Below are 16,959 nucleotides of genomic sequence, written 5' to 3' on the forward strand. Positions count from 1 at the left end.
TACATACTTTGACTATTCCCGGGGGTAACATAAATTCATTACGCTTGCAATTCAATTAACTTTGTTGTACATTGTTTTTTCGCACGTGGCTACCGCTTGTTGGTAAATAGATGAATAAGTAGGAAAGTAATAGGAGGAAAATGAATTAGTTTCTGGAAACTAATAGCATTATTATGTTCATTTTCGTGGATCTCTATTGACCTTTTTTCGAATGAATGCAATTAATACGAGAAATTAAGGTACCTATAGTTTTTGAGTCAGATATGTTTATATAGTTTGTTTAGCTATGTATTTTAGGAGGTATTTTTTTAAATATGACTACATAAAATATATGTAACATTGTAATATTGTTATATTTAAATGTACATATGTATGTATGTATAATGTTATACACTACTACTTAGGTATACGAAATTGGGCAGTGCTAATACGGATTTCAGTTTACAATATGAATTCTCGAACAGCGAATAAGTTTTTCTTTAACCGGACGTAACTGGGTCATGCTATTTTTGAAATTAAATAGTTAGCGATCAATCAATTCGATCGATCAATTGCGAGTCAAATTGGGTCTGGAACACACAGGGTTCCCTATCACCAAATTTTCATTTTAATTTTTTATAAGTCTTCTAATCATACCACTATTGGGCACGGATCTCTCCTCAAAGTAAAAGATTTAGACTTTAGTCAATCACGCAGGCTAAGTACAGACTGGTAGAGTTCGCACGCCCTTCGAACTATTTATTAAGAACTTTCAGACTTGCAGGTGGTTTCTTTCACCGTTTAAGTAAGCTATAATTAATGTCTAGGATTTTTTTAAAGCACATTACTTTGAAAAATTACCGGTCGATTTAGAGGCAGAATTTCTGAGTACGAAATTATCATTACTTTATTTTTAGGATTGATTAGTAAGCAGCTATAGAAGTACGTGAATTATAAATGCTTTAAGTGTTTTCCTGTTAGAATTTAATAGGTGAACTTAATCTTTTACCTCTGCTTTTAGCCTTATGACATGGAACGCTAAACACGCCAATTTTCTTCTGAGAATATAGTGATATTTAACGATATCGTACAACGAAAATATATTAAAAGGAGGTACGTGTTTGCACGGATCTAGGAAAATATGGCAGTCATTTTGAATTCTCGACAAAAAGTCACTTAGATTTTTGAAGATTTTTGCTGATAGAATTCTTTGCGTTCTTATTATCACATCAATAATATACATATGTTTTCGTGTTGGAAAATTAAGAGTTAAGTATATATAAAAAGAACTTATATTATTCCACATAAAAAGCCATCTTGCACAAATCAAATATATAAATAATTTAAACTATGTTGAACTTATGTACTTTTTGAATCGTAGATTGTCAATCCATTATTATCTTATTGTTGCGTGCAGGACTCTATCTCAGAGAAAGGTTTAGAAGGTGCCGCATTGCCCAAGTGCGGAGTAGTAGACTTCATTCACATTTGAGAACTTTATTTAAAGACCATTAAAGCACGTAAGTTTCCTCATAATATTTTCCTTAACCGTTAAAGGAAGAGTTAATTAATATTGGTATTTAAACCCCGAACCTCAGATGGCAATGACGAATTTCCATGAGAAATATAAGTGTCTATAATAACATACCCAAGTAGGTAGTGTAGGTACAAAATAAATATAACGTATACATTTGACTTTGTTAAGGTTTTATTACTTGTGTAGATTAAAGCTGCCATATACAATAGAAGTAAATATAAGTAGTGATAAAAGAGAAAACATGAGTTCATAAAGCGTGATATGGTGAATTACGAAAAACCCACCTAATCATACGCATTGATAACATGTGTTGACACCATGTGCCATCCGTACTATATTGCTATACCTACACGTAATGTTGTACACACGTCCATAGATATAACTATTCTATTTTTATCCTTATAGGAACAGAACGCACATTGTGCTGTGCTGTTTGAATGGTGTTGCAAAAATAATTCATCGTATTTTTTTGTTATCAACTGTAGCATTTGTAGTGCTCCAAGAAGTACGAGTAGTTCCACTTATTTGAGAAATTAACGTATTAAAAGACTGTTTATGTTCTTGTAAAGTGATGTAATTTGGATATTCATAGAATTTTGTGTCCCTTATTGAACTGAGAATTATAAACATTTAAAAGCCAAAAGCCGATTGTCTGCTGTTAGTTTTTATTTTTTTTATAGACGTTGGTAGAGCCAAATGCGGTTCGAATCAGGAGGCACCAAAGCCACACCTTCTTCTACCTAATAATAGCAGCGTTAAGCGCTGCGGTGGTCTGGTTTGAAGGAGATATACTTTTCCGAGGCATTCTAGCTTTGTCCTCAGAGGAACGGCGCATTTATGGCCGACCTCAGGTAGGCATCTAATCTTATCTCGGGTTGATTATTGATGTCCACGGGCGGTAGTAACCACTTACTATCAGGACGACTGTATGCTTGGCTGCTACTCCTATATTATGTAGAAAATCGTATAACTTAGTCTGAATTCTAAATGGAAATAGACTGGCTCTCATTTTGTCACAAACACTCTTGTCATATATCAATCATCATGATTGTTCTATTGTGTCCTCCTTCATACTGTATCAGATTAGGTATGCCCATTTACTAAGATTAAATTTTATGGGGCTATTGCCTACACGTCCACAATCATCGAGCGATTACACGCCAGTTTCGTAATATAAATAACACGCAATGTTTTTCAAGTCACAAAATAGCAAAAGAAGTTTGATTTATTAAAATCTTTTATCCATTTTTAACTCCAAACTGTTTTATGTGTCATTGTCTCTGGCATAGTAGTCTAACTGGATGAAGTGACTTTTATTTCGCTTGTTATTGTAGGAAACGTGATTGAAGTTGATAGAGCGAGATTAAAGAAAATCTTTTCAGTTAACTACAAATTAGTAATCATTTTTACTTAGAGTCGGCTGTTTTTTTTTAAATAAAAGAACAAGTTTTATTGTTATATTCAGTCAGTAACTGTTATATTCAGTAAGTAACTTTATTATACACTACAGTAATAAAGAAAATATATAAGTATGTATTTGATTATGTTTCATTGGTAGTAAGCTAAAAGTGGTAGTAAGTAAAAGGTTGTAAGCTAAATAGAAGCTTGAAAATATTAACACATTTCACCTCAGTCATTTCGGCCTTGTAAAAATACTTTATAACATTACGTACACATTAAGCGTGAGCGAACAGGGTGTACAGAACGGGGTGGAAGTTTACGATAGCGTTGCCCTTCTAGAGTAAATTCAAATTATATTGAGTGTTACGAATTTATGACGACATTTACATAAAATCGCTTACGACAATTTCTTTGTTTATGTAGGTATGGTATAAATGTAAAATTCATAAGCAGTTTAATCAGCAAAACATAAAACACGACGGTCGAAATGTTTATTAATGTTTTAGTCTTTTTTTTTGTCTTGTATTCGAATTTGTTTTTTTAGCGAGTATGCGGTCTGCATACCTGATGGTAAGTGGTCTTATACAACAATTGTATAAGGACATTTGTAACCGGTTCAAAATTGGTAAGGGGTTCCTGTTTGAAGCCGATCCTAGATGCGTTTCCACTCCTGAGGAGTAAGATGTCCATCCAGCATCCAGAAAACCTGGATCATTGTGATATAAATCAATTAATCTAACTACAAGACAGTGGTGTTCAAAGAGAAGTTTATTATATGTTTAGGGTAACGGTTTATTGCTATAAGGGGTGCTCTATCTGAGCGAAGATACGATTTATGGGATATGTTTCTTTTGTGGATTTATGGGGTAGTTTCAATGATTTATGGTAAGTATATTTATCTTAATGGTTTGAATGGTATATACCTAGTAGTGGATGTCTACAACTTAATAGTAGGCGCTTTACATAAATTAAAAACGACCAGGTGAAATACGTACTCCTGATTATACGCATAAATATGCATATGTTAAATAATTGATTTTGAATGTGTGTTAACATTCATTTTAATTAAAAGTTATTTATTTTTGTTGGTAAATAAAGATGAAAACAGCAGGCTTTGATTTTAAAGTAGAGTTCTGTACCGATAGCACGTTTATAGTTTGTCTCATTTCGTTACATGGGGCTCATATGGTTTTATCTTGTTCGAACGGCGAGGTCGCAGGCGGGCGCGCCGTGACGGTTGCCCCGCGGACTCGCGTACCGCGTACGTGCGACATTCCGTCGGAGTTGACGTCGCGAGTCGGTCGCGTATCGCTCTGCTCGCTTATCACGTGACGAACGGCAATTCTAGTAAACTTTTACAGTGGTCCACTTATAGTCCTTACGTTACGTCTTGCATGTGTTCGTAAAACGCGCGTAAATTACCAACGATTGGCCGGTCCGGTGTTGTTATGATAATATAATAATTTTGTTCACATTAAGTATTTCTGTTTACGATTGCAACGCATATGGTTTAACTCGAAATGACTCAGTGTTTCCGAGTTTAAAGTGTTTACTTGTTCTGTGAATGAGACTGGAATGTTTGCTTTTGAGCATCGTTAAATCAGTGCGGCGTTTTAAAAGCATCACGCCTATTAAAAACTCGTCTGGAAGAAAAGGGGCATAACATGTTATGTATGGAGACGAGACTAGATATTGCTAATCTAAAGTAAAATTAGATTAGTATAGCACAATGATTCGCGGTTGGAATCATCGTTTACTATCTATTATCATTGGGATTACAGTAACGTGTTCGGCTATACAGGGATATAATGCACTGAAGCCAGGTTTGAATAATGTTTGCTCTCAAATATTAACCTGTTTAATACACATAAACATCAAACTTCTTAACTTTATTTGAAACGATGCATATTACTTAATTCATTAAGTCTTGTTGCACCTTGTTCAGTTTTCAGTAATTAACAATCTGCCGCTTTCTACTTTGTGAGTTTTAAAATAGACTTTTGGTATATACGGCCGTCTCTGGAAATTGCACACTTTTCCTGTTACCTCCCTTATACCTATAATTTTAACATGGCCCAGCTTTATTAATATTCAATGATCTAATTACGTATAATGACAATAACTAATGAATGACAAGAAGCTCTGAAAATACTAAAGGAACATAAATTATAGTTTTCTGCGCGTATTACAATGAATTTATTTTTTATAATGTTATACGTACACATTCGTATTATTAACTAAAACAAGAATGCTTTAATATTGCGTATGGTTAACGAAATTAATGGTATGTAATTTTAGGGGCACAGCTTTAGCATCAGAGGGAAGCTATGGGAATGTCATGTGGGGAGCTTTGTGAGTATGTGTGCTGTGTAAAAGAATCGTATATTGTGCTAACATTTGCACTGCTGTGGTAATAATTGGAATAATAGACCAATTAACGCAAATAATGCCGGGGTTATAACGTCCATGAAAATCTTTGGTTAAAAACTTGGCTTTACTTTTTATAATGAACGTATTGAGACATTTGAGACCTACAAACTGCTGTTACTTACTTAGTTACATATATTATTCGTTATTACGAAAGACACCCATTTACGTACAGTTATTTGCTTATTCAGACGGCTAGGAATGGCGATGAATTGAATAATAAGACGGTTTCGTTGTCATATTAAGATGCTGTTACAACTCCGCGTGGGCTGCCTTTGCTATTAGAGAAATTACAATTTGTCTTGTCCCGGATGCATTAATAATAACACCTATGACTTTAGAATAAAACAGATGTAAAATAGAAGTAGAGGTATAGTTATCGCCAAACTGCTAGCTCTGAAGTTGTTGCGAGCAGGTGTAGTCATACAATTTTCTTTGGCGACGCAATTCATTTATATATTCAGAGCGGACTTGCAGTTTTACGCGGACTATACCATTACCACACTTAGTTCTACGTATCGGTGGAAGGGCGTAAAATACTAGCTGACTTATATACCAGGTGACCGTCTTACTTTTTTTGGATTGTTACGTATCTGAAACCGGCTTCTGATAGATCCTATTCTATGTGGCTGGTCACAGAAATCAGCGTAATACCACCAGTTTTTTCGTGTATTCATGCATCAATTTACCAAATGTTTATACAAGTTAACGCGTCAGAAAAGTTGGTTAATCACAAATTCAATCACATATTCAGTTTTTCTCTTATCAATATTGGTTGATGGATACATCAAAATGGAAAGATAAGATAAGATGAAAAATGGAAAACTCCTCTCCATAAACACTAAAACTACTAAAATAAAGTGTGGAATAGGTGGTTAGCATAAAAACGAACGTATAAGTAATAGGAAATAAGGTATGTTAAGGAATTGGATATTTGATCCCTACTTACTTGCCCTTAAACAAGACAGGGTAACGATTAATTTGAGAACCAAACACCTTGTAGGTGCCATCTATCAAAACTGACAGGAAGGATTTTGAATAATGTAACTAGGGTTGTAACGGTCATATAATACAATAGAATATTTGATTAACCAATTATAAATAAAACTGTCAAAATAAGTAATATGCATTTAAGGTGGTAAATAAGTAATAAGGCATTTAAGGTAATTTGAAGGTGGTAGAACCCTTTGTGGTTCCACTCCGGCGGCACCAGCGCCACACCTACCTAATAATAGCAGAGTTAGGCGCTGCTGTGTTCCGTTTTGAAGTTTTAAGGAGACATACTTTTCCGAGGCGTTCCAGCTTAGTCCTCAGGGGTAGCGGTGCAATTGTGGCTGACCTCAGGTAGGAATATCTAATCTTATCTGGGGTTGATTACAGATGTCTATGGGTGGCAGTAGCCACTTACCATCAGGTGGACTGCATGCTCGTCTGCTACTTCTATATTATAAAAAAAATGCATATGCATATAATAAATGCAAATTAGACCTGAATTTGAATCAAAATATCCACGTTGAGTTAACCAAATACGTCGAAGTTATTTGTATGCTTAGATCAGTGAAATAAGTTAGTAAGTAAAACTTATAGGTTTTCCAAAAAATATCGTGAGTCACTTTCACCGGCTAGTAATAAAAGAAAAACACAGTTTGTCTGCAGCGAACAGCTTCCCTTGTCCGGATGGCGTATCTGTGAGTCATCTTAGTTCCGCTTCAATACAGTATTTCACGAGATTATAGGTACTGAGTCACAGTCCCTATATCATAATATGAACATTTGTGTTTTACTACGACAAGCAATCATTAGTAGCTTCTACATGTTCACGTCTCATTACTTATTGTTCGGAGTTTCGCGGATAATAGAGAGATTAATATTTTCAGTATGTGTAGGTATAACACCAAGGTGAATATTAAACGATCTTGGTAGTCGATGTTTCAGATTCAACAAGTGTAAATTATATGAAGTAGTACTGTTGACTATCTTGTACACTTCTTACAGTTACCCCAAATATTGGTATTTCATTACAAACTGGATTTATTTAATAATAAGTAATTTAAAAATATCAAGACTATTCAATATCCTTGTAATTGAATTTAAGTTTCAGCGCAAAAAATATCAAACATAAAATTTATATCTCGCTAATACTTAGGCAATTTTTTTGTGACACTTGACCTATTTACGATTCTTTAGAGCATTGCTTTGAACAAATAAATGCTGTTTGATAATAATAATGATAAACCAAATTAAAAAAAAAATGAACTATTCATGTCACATATCTTGCCCAATACACATAGGGGAAGATGTAGAGCAGAATTCAATCTGCTTCAAGCCGGAGAGGCGGAGATTTTTTTTTTTAATTTTGGCGGAAATTTTACTGATCAATCTGCAAAACTTTAGTACAAATTGGTTATCAGAACGAACTTACGTAATCTTACGTATGGTTTTAACCAGTACACCGGAGATATTAAAGCCATTGTTAGCGTCTGCTAAACGTTATTCGATAGGCACGTCGTAAATAACTTACAACCCATTCAGTATGATGCTGCGAATCTGCGAATGTTTTTGTTACCTTGTAGCAGACTCACGGTGACCGCGCCAAGGTCATAACATTTTGTTCAGTACAGAAAAAGAGAATTAAGAAATACTTAAATTGAAATTTTATATATAGATTCATTTAATTTTGATCAGAATCTACCCATTATTTTCCCACTGCTAGGCATGGGTCTCCTTTCAGAGTGTGAGGGATTTATTCCGGAGTTACTCTGGCGAAGTGATACATTATATCTTCATACACCTTTAAGAACTTTTTAAAGGAACTTAAGCGTGTATTTGTCCCCACTATGTTTTCCGTCAAACTAGTGATATTTTTTCTTCTTATTCTCCTAGCAATGACGCACAGATAAGTGCATGATTTGATTTATTAAATCCAGTTAGTTCATTAGTGTCTTTTGTCTCCTTTGGTCCAATTTGGATCCTTCTTACTCAGATATTTCAAGGAAAGCATTTCACTGCAGACGCTCCCAAAAGTCTTAACAAATTTTATTTCTTAATATGAATATCGACACGGGCGCTTTCAAAATCTAAAAAAAATACAATCTGGAGGCACGGCAGTGCCTCCGCCAAGTCGAGCCAAAAATAGAATTATTCAATATCAAAATCGGAAGACGCTCGAAAATACATCCTTTGTTTAAAGTTGTCTTCCATGACTATGTAAATTGTTTGAATTAATTTTGTACTGCCACATCCTTATCTTTATCTTTTTTTACAATATCTTTGTTTTATTTATATTCGTGAGGAAGTGCTTACATAATAATCAGTAGATAAGATCTGCAAAAAACGTATCGGTCGTATCGACATTTCTATTTATATTACACGATAAGTTGCCAGATAATAATGAAGTTAATAGATGACTATTTTTGCCATAATGTCATATTGATGACGGAGCTTAGTCACTTTTAGCCGTATCATAAAATTGTCACCTGAGCTATTATTATTCATTCAATAGGTATAAGTAAGAAGAAAATTTATCTTAGAGTAGGTTATAATGTTTGACTAAAGGCCTCTATAGCAATGTTTGAATTAAAGTTACTTGTTCTTAGAAATAACTTATTATTTTGTTTTTTTTTGTATTTTTTTAAAACTCGTACATTGTATTTAAACTATGTGTAGCTATACGTATTTATTGACTAACAATGGAGCATGCGGGGCTGGACCTAATTTGAAAATTTAATAATAACTTGTTTTACACAGCGTTCGTTTAACGACTTGGTGATTTTTTTATGGGAAATCCGTTATATAGTCTGGTATGTATTGTAATAGCGAATACAATCCCCCATGAAAAAAATGGTCAAAGTCTAATTAATTAAAATTAAGTACAGCCACTTTATTACTATTTCTAGTATTAAAGTTATATATGTTATTATTTTAACTAATATATCATTATGATTTTTTACATACATTAATACACTCCCAATGTGTTGCAGCCAGTAGGCTGTGCAAGTGTGCACTTTGACTAATCTCTAGATAGAGCGTACTAGGAGATACTACATGTTAGTTATCTACATTTTAGTATTTTTACTTGTTACGTAAATTCATGTTTGGTCTGGGAACATTGGTGGTTTTACCAGTTTCAACGACTTTGAAGGAAGTATCTCATTCAACAATAATTTTAGCAGCAGGATGCTGTTATCTTAACAGGGGTATCCGGTTGACCGGCATAACAGAATATTGTTATTTTACACCGTCAACAATGAATCTTTGCATTCTTGTAATAATAGTGATATTTGTATCAGTTTCTGTTTTTACATGTGTATTATAATAGTAAAAATAACTTATGCGGATATACATAAGTTATTTTTACTCTAACTGTAAAATATGTAATAGTTAAAGTTTAATCAAATAGTGGTAAGAAGCACTTTCGGTTTTCGTGAGCGAAAAAAGTAGACAATTTTGTTAACTTTAAAAAAGGTGTTTTAAGGGACTTTCAATATGATTTTTAAGTTGATTTCTAGCCTTAACGCAAAAGGGGAATAAAACATAAGTTACGTATTTTTATATCACTCGTATGTATACAATATCATGATTTAGAGATTTATCAAAATGTGGTGGATAAAATGTGTTGGTAACTGCCAAGTGGCAACTTTTCGCATTTTGTTCTCCCGGATTTTTTGTATATAAGAGCTAATTAAATTTTAATTTTTAGATTATTAAAATTATGTGTCAAAGAGTCATGCACAAAGTTTCTTTAAATTCTGTAAATAATTGACAATTTAGTTAACGATTTTTTCGAGTCGAGACCGATTGAGAGTGATTTAACATTTTTCAATACCAAAGAGGTATTGAAAATCTTGTGAAACGTTGGAAGGAAGTAGTGAACAAGGTAGAATAAATTATTGAGTTTTTTTTTAAATAAACCTGATATTTGGCAGAAAAATACATGCCAACGTATTAAATAATTCTATTAAGTAGCAAGAAGTATCAGCACTTAATGTAATGACCATTAATTTAATAAGGTGAACCGCGGGGTCTTAATCATTTAATTGATCGCCCTTTGTACCCCGATATCAATTGTTTTTGGTAAACATTAGATAGGACAGCATGGTACTGTTAGAAATAATTATCCCGAATGTCGGCCGCGCCTTTGTCACGCCTCGGACGAACAGGTCTAATTAATAGTGTATTTCGATAGGTCTGTGGTAGGAAACATCGATACGCATTTCTGCCGATACGATATTGATATTTATTTAAAAAGTGTCGTAAATATCGATACCAATATGGACATTGCAGGCTTTAAAAGTATTAAAGTAAAGAGCACTAAGATAGATATTGAGGTATTCGAAAGCACTGAGTCGGATATTTGCAGAATAGATTAGATATATTACTCAGATTGTTTAATATAAGAGTATAGACAGAATAAAGTTAGTTAATGAAATTAAAAAATATATCAATTGTGTTTTAAAAATAGTAATTTAACAATATAATTTTAACATACATAAGCACGGTATCGTAGTACGTAGAGCGTTTATACTGTTTGATTTAAGCGCGGATTTTAATATGAATAGTTTAAACCGATCGGTTTTTTCCAATATCGGAAAACCAACGATATCGCCGATCTATTGGTACCGGTAGTATCGCTATTGGTACCGGATGCACCCCTAGTTTGGGGATACCTTATCTCATGTTTCGACTACCATTAGCATAATAAGCTGGTTGTTTCCATTCTTGTTACTCTTCCTCGTAATAGTAATTGCGTATAATGGGTTTGCCTTTTTAGCATATCGCAATAAATAACCTCATGACAAGATCTTTCTTGTTTGTTTAGGAAGAAGATTAACTACTTTCTCCACGTAACCGCATAATGATAAATTAGCGATGGGCTTTTCTATTAGATGATATTATAATTTACCTAGAAAAATAGGTGTGGTTGCAAAGTGTTCATAATAGACGGTTCAATAAATAAATTATACCGACTTCTTTATAAATTATAACAGCTGTATTAAAATCGTATTACGAATACGTACACATTAAATGTACATATTTATCAATTCGATTCATAAACCCTTTAAAAGTTATATAAAACGATCCATTTGTCATTTCCAGATGATCTGCGACGGGATGGTCCGATTATCATTCCGAATAAAAGTGAAATAATATTACAAAATGGCCAAAATTATACTCTTATATGCAAAAGCAACACACCAATCACATTTAAACAACAAGAAATACACGAGGAAAAACACGGATCAGATTTTAATACTAGTGTAAGAAACGAGATTGATCCGAATTACAAATACAGCCAAGCTCTTCATTTGTATAATGTCGATCGCTTCGCTGTTGGTTATTACGGTTGCTTCGATGACTCCATTGTTACAAAAGATACTCTGAAAAATGTCACAGAGGAACTGAGCAATACTGAACAAGCTTCGTACATTTATGTCTATGTTAACGGTGAGATCAAAATAATAATAAAATATGAATCGTTAAAATCTATTGGTACTAATAATTTGAATGTTTAAGTCAACCTTCCGTTAAATTCCAATGTTTTACAAATTATAGGGACGGATAGCTTGTTTGCCCCAATGAGGGAGGTTGTAATAGCAAGAAGCGGGTCGAAGGTCGTAATCGGGTGTAGACCTACGACACCGGACATTAAAGTTAATCTGACGTCGGTATGTATACAGATGTTATTGTAAATTTGACGTTAACATGTTTCTTTTGTGTTACCTGATAAGTTAAAACAAGTATTAATTCGACATTTAAAGGGTTTAATATAATACATTGCTAGTTGTTCATAATATGATTACACGATAAGAAAAAGCGTTGACGCAAAATTTGCTTTTAGTTCGTGCATGATTTGTAATATCGGCTCTGATAATAACGTACTGGCCGGATGGGACAACGTTAATCACTTTACTGTAATTAAAAATAAATGGACCGTTCATATATAAATTCAATATTAGCCTTAATGTCTATACTACTTTGAAACTAAAACTTAAAGACATAGTATTAGAGTTGGCCCATTCGGACATAGAAAACTAATGCTTAATGCTGCAAAGTCTACACTAAGGCATGAATTATCAGGTTTTTGATTGCTTCAACTGAAATCATAATAGTGTTCTTAATGTTCAGGAATTTGCAGACAGTGGATATGAACGATATGACCCTAAAATAGGGTTCATCTTGGATAGCGATGTGCTCCCTGATATTCCGTTTTTCGTTTGTAGCTTTGTGAGGCGAAACCTTGTGGACACGAAAGATGTTCTTGTAAATAAACGTAGGTGATTAATCGCTGTGTGAATCTAATTCTTATATATGTGTACCCACTGCACTCATTGCAAATGAACAATACCGTAATAATTAAGTTAAAAAGAACAAATCAACCAGAGTATTAAATCATAATAAAATAGTATACTATTTGCTGTAAGTGTAGTTTGATGTGCTTATCAATTTAAGTGAAAATAAAGATAATAAGATTAAATATTACGTTATTAGAAAATGTTTTTAAATTGAAAAGCACGTCTTGAGGGTACAGAAGACACATACTAACCACATATTTATTTCGTCATACGATAATGGTCGCAGAGTAGCAAACCAGCCGAATATTTTACGTACTCTCCAAAGATTGGATTTTTAGTGAAAGCGAGTTCTTACGATTGCATAGGACTACGCGGAACCAAAAATACTACGAAATCAATACGTTGTAACTGTAAGTAGATAGTACTGAAATCTTGATGTCACATAACGAGGTAGCGTGGTGTGATAGTTTCATGAAGCCAGCGTCGGCCCTGGGGTAGAGCGAGAGTAGCCGGGCGCTCTAGGTGTCAGATGTCAGAAATAAAACGCCAAATGAGAGCGTATTTATCGGCAAAATCCCGTCACGGGAAGTTTGACAGATTAGAATACTTAACATATTTTGTACAGGAAATACCCATGAAATTATGGTTTCTTAAAGGAAACGAATATCAGATCAATATGTTCAGCATTTATTAGAGAAAATTAATTGATTTACATATTTACCTGTATGTAATTATACGAAGCGCGGTGACACATGGCCGGACTGGCCCGCCGTATATTATGTTTCACAAAAAATGTCCTACTTCTGTCTGGGATATAAGATCTAGGAAATTTAGTTCCGATGTCTATTCAAAGCTATTAAAATTCAATTAGTCTTGAATCTTGATACTAATAGTATTAATTGATTTTTTAAAAATGGCTATTATTTATTTAATATTAAGCCAAAGAACTTTACGTAAAGTGAAAATTTCGATCAAAGGGCGTTGAAAGGAAATTCCGCTCTACCTTAATCAAGGGTTAGGGCCGGCGCTGCTTACTTTTGCACATTAATCGTTTATGTTTTGTTTTATGGCTTTGCTTGTAACGTTTTACTATCTTGGTTTTGGTGTGTTCTGCTTCTCTTTTATCTTTTCTGTTCACTGTATGGAAATGTACTAATTTATTAACATTTAACCGATAACATTTGTTTGTGTATGTCATTAATTTAATGTTATATCTGGTTGTAGTCCTACAGGGTGGGGACTTGTGGGGAATTGAATGTGGTCTAGCTATGGAATATATGTATGTGTAACATGTATACATTCTAAATGTATAAGTACTGTTGAATACTACGCATTTTCCTATATAAATTAAAATACCATGTTCTTTGTAATTTGGTCATTTTTAAATTTTCTGTTACTAAAGTAAAATTTTATAAAAAAACAATTCTTGAGTGTTGCTAGTAATAAATGCATATGGAAATAATGCTGTAATTGTATACTAAAATTTAAAATACATTAAACATACTGAAGTATGTATATACAAAATAAATATTTATCTGTTCGAAACGTAAAAAGTATAATTTATTTTTCAATACACATAGTGCATAAATAATTTTGTTTTGTTCTGTTAATATTTAAACAGATAGTTAAAAAAAATAAGGTGCACTTATTAAGGGTAATAACATTTTTATTTTTTTAAGAATATAAAGAGGTAAATGGCCTGTAAGTTTTAGAATTAATTTTATTTTATATATCATAGGAGAATTAATAAAAAAGTCATTGGACTTGCGACGAGTGTTTATATGTAGTATCTTAATTAAGCATAAATAAATAATTAAATTTAAAAACTAGTCATCTCATTAAATTAACTTTTAGATATAATTAAAATTTTAACAGCATTGATAATGGACGATATAGATGTTAAATTACAATAGAAGTGTATTAAATAATGTTTAAGATAATACAATATGAATGTTTCATAATTATTTATTTTAAAAATTATAATACTTATTATTATTTTAGATAGTGGCACAGTTCCATCGCTGCCAAAAATAATTGGCGAAAAATATTTTCTTGAGGGTGAAACATTCACACTTAACTGCACGGTTAAATACCAGCAAATCGCAAGTATGTTGAAATGGAAGTCACCACACAATTATTCAAAGGTAATAAATTGTGTTGTTTACTTGTGTGTACCTACTACTGTGTACATATTTGAAGGTACTCTCCGTGGACCGACTCCGGAGGAACCACTGCTACTCTTATCTTTCTCTCTCTTTTTGCCTCATAACAACAACAATGTGAAGTGTTAAAGTTTCTTTGATATTTATTATTAACAGTACTTTGTATACAGTACTTAAATAGTAGAAGTATATAAGAAATTAGTATATGTGTCATTATTTAGTCTTTTAAAATAAAATTATCATTTCATTTATCACAGAATGTTGTCAAAACATATTGTGTTTTTACTACTCTCTCCTGTAGACTTGGTGTAATTTTTAGAAGTTTATTTTTAAGAATTCTCAAATATGTAGTTTACTTCAATATGTTTCCTTCATCGTTAAAGTAAGTGATAATTAAATTCGAATATCACATAATAAACAGAAATCTCAGACCCCCAGATTGAGAGGCCGAATTTCAAACTACTAGGCTATCATAGTTGTCAAAGTATGTGAAAGAACAAGTCCTGCATACTGTTATTGTGTATATGTGCATGTACTTAGTTTCATGAGTTTAAAGTAGTAATATAAATATTCTATTTAACTATTCAAGGAAGTTATCATCGAAACCAATGAACAGAAAGTGACAGACATTTTGTACTCTACAATTACAATAGTAAATGCAACGCGGGAAGATGCTGGAAATTACACTTGTATTTCAAGGATTGGACTAGACGAGCAGAGCTCAGTAATACAAAAGATATTTGCACGTAAGTTCATGTAATATGAAAGTTATTTAAATATATATAACTCAAAGACTGACTGACATAGTGATCTGTCAACGCACAGCCCAAACCACTGGACGGATCGGGCTGAAATTTGGCATGCAAGTAGATGTTATGACGTAGGCATCCGCTAAGAAAGGATTTTGATCAATTCTACCCCCAAGGGGATAAAAAGGGGATGAAAGTTTGTATAAATCTTCTTAGTTAATAATATTACTTCGTAACGCGAGCGAAGCCGTGGGCAAAAGCTCGTTATTAATAAAGTTGGTTACCCTTCGTACTTAACTCTGACCGTACCACGGCCATACTTATTTCTACCTAATAACAACAATGTTACGCGTTGGTATTAGGCAGAAATTGTGTACAATAAACTTAAACAAAGTAATGTACACTGTATATTGATAAAACTTGTAATGCAACGTGTGCTAAGTGCAAAAGCTCTTATTGTTGTTAAGTTATTACATAATTTAAGAAAAGACTATAAATAATTTTGTTTGCTGGAAGCATAGATTAGTAAAGATTACTCACTCCTAACAAGAAAATGTACCCAGTTTTGAGAATTGAAACAGTTGCGTAAAAAAAATTTGCCACGTCTCCGTGCTAAAATGTCCCTAAAATATTTGAAATTATTTAATTATCATGAAAATTACGCAGTATTAGTTATTTATTCGTAAATTTTCTCGAAAAATGTTTTTATTTGTCAAGAATTCAAAAAAAGAACTTACTATAATAAGCCATTTGCGGCTTCATTCAATTTCAAGGCGGCGAAGTATCTTTACTAATCTATGGCTGGAAGTAAGGATAAACTTAAATCTAGACTTATACTATTTTTTATTAATAAGCCTTAACATAAAACTATATCTGATTCTCAATCTATACCTTATGATAACCTTTTTTGAAGCATTTATGCTTAAAATGGATCTATATCCTAAGTATAAAATATCATTTATATAGAAATGCTAGAATTACTTCAAAAATTATTACTAATTAGTAAATAATGATAGCAGGTATTCTCTAAATTATATATTTAACGCGTTGTGCTTTATATTAGCTTACATTGTAAATAACTTGTAACTAACAAAAAAAAATGTAATCAATTTTTCGTATCGCAATGAAACTTCATATGTATATTTTATTGTTTGTATAACAATACTGTTATTTGGAACATTGGAACTGATTTGACGATGGAGTCAGGAGGTGGACAGTGGAACTTTTCAGTGGCTATCAACAAAAACCTCTCCGGTTTGGGCTCGTATAAATCGATTTCGCGAATTCCATGTATAGGCTTGGTAACAAGGATCTGATGGATCCAGGAGTTGGATAATGAAACTTTTAAAGCTATTAGAAAAGACATTCTGTATTTGGCCTCATAGTATTCATTTTGACGAGTTCAATTGATT

General features: G+C 32.8%; 1 protein-coding gene across 4 annotated transcripts in view; it reads left to right on the forward strand.

Moving 5' to 3' along the window:
• Nucleotides 1-4,178: 4,178 nt before the first annotated feature.
• The window catches only part of Pvr (PDGF- and VEGF-receptor related), a 28,845-nt gene continuing 16,064 nt past the window's right edge, over nt 4,179-16,959 (forward strand). The window contains exons 1-6 of one of the 4 annotated variants that reach the window (XM_073086157.1): nt 4,179-4,740; nt 11,441-11,788; nt 11,897-12,009; nt 12,470-12,614; nt 14,638-14,780; nt 15,388-15,544. In XM_073086157.1, coding sequence (XP_072942258.1) covers nt 4,647-4,740; nt 11,441-11,788; nt 11,897-12,009; nt 12,470-12,614; nt 14,638-14,780; nt 15,388-15,544 — 1,000 coding nt within the window. In that variant the 5' untranslated portion in view covers nt 4,179-4,646. Of the gene's footprint in view, nt 4,741-11,440; nt 11,789-11,896; nt 12,010-12,469; nt 12,615-12,922; nt 13,047-14,637; nt 14,781-15,387; nt 15,545-16,959 lie in introns of those variants that run through there. The other 3 variants (XM_073086158.1, XM_073086159.1, XM_073086160.1) reach the window with 3 other exon arrangements.

The sequence above is a fragment of the Epargyreus clarus genome, unplaced genomic scaffold (assembly GCF_041222505.1).
Source record: "Epargyreus clarus isolate Ecla_fem2 unplaced genomic scaffold, WU_Ecla_fem_2.2 ptg000023l, whole genome shotgun sequence".
Taxonomy (NCBI): Eukaryota; Metazoa; Arthropoda; class Insecta; order Lepidoptera; family Hesperiidae; genus Epargyreus; species Epargyreus clarus.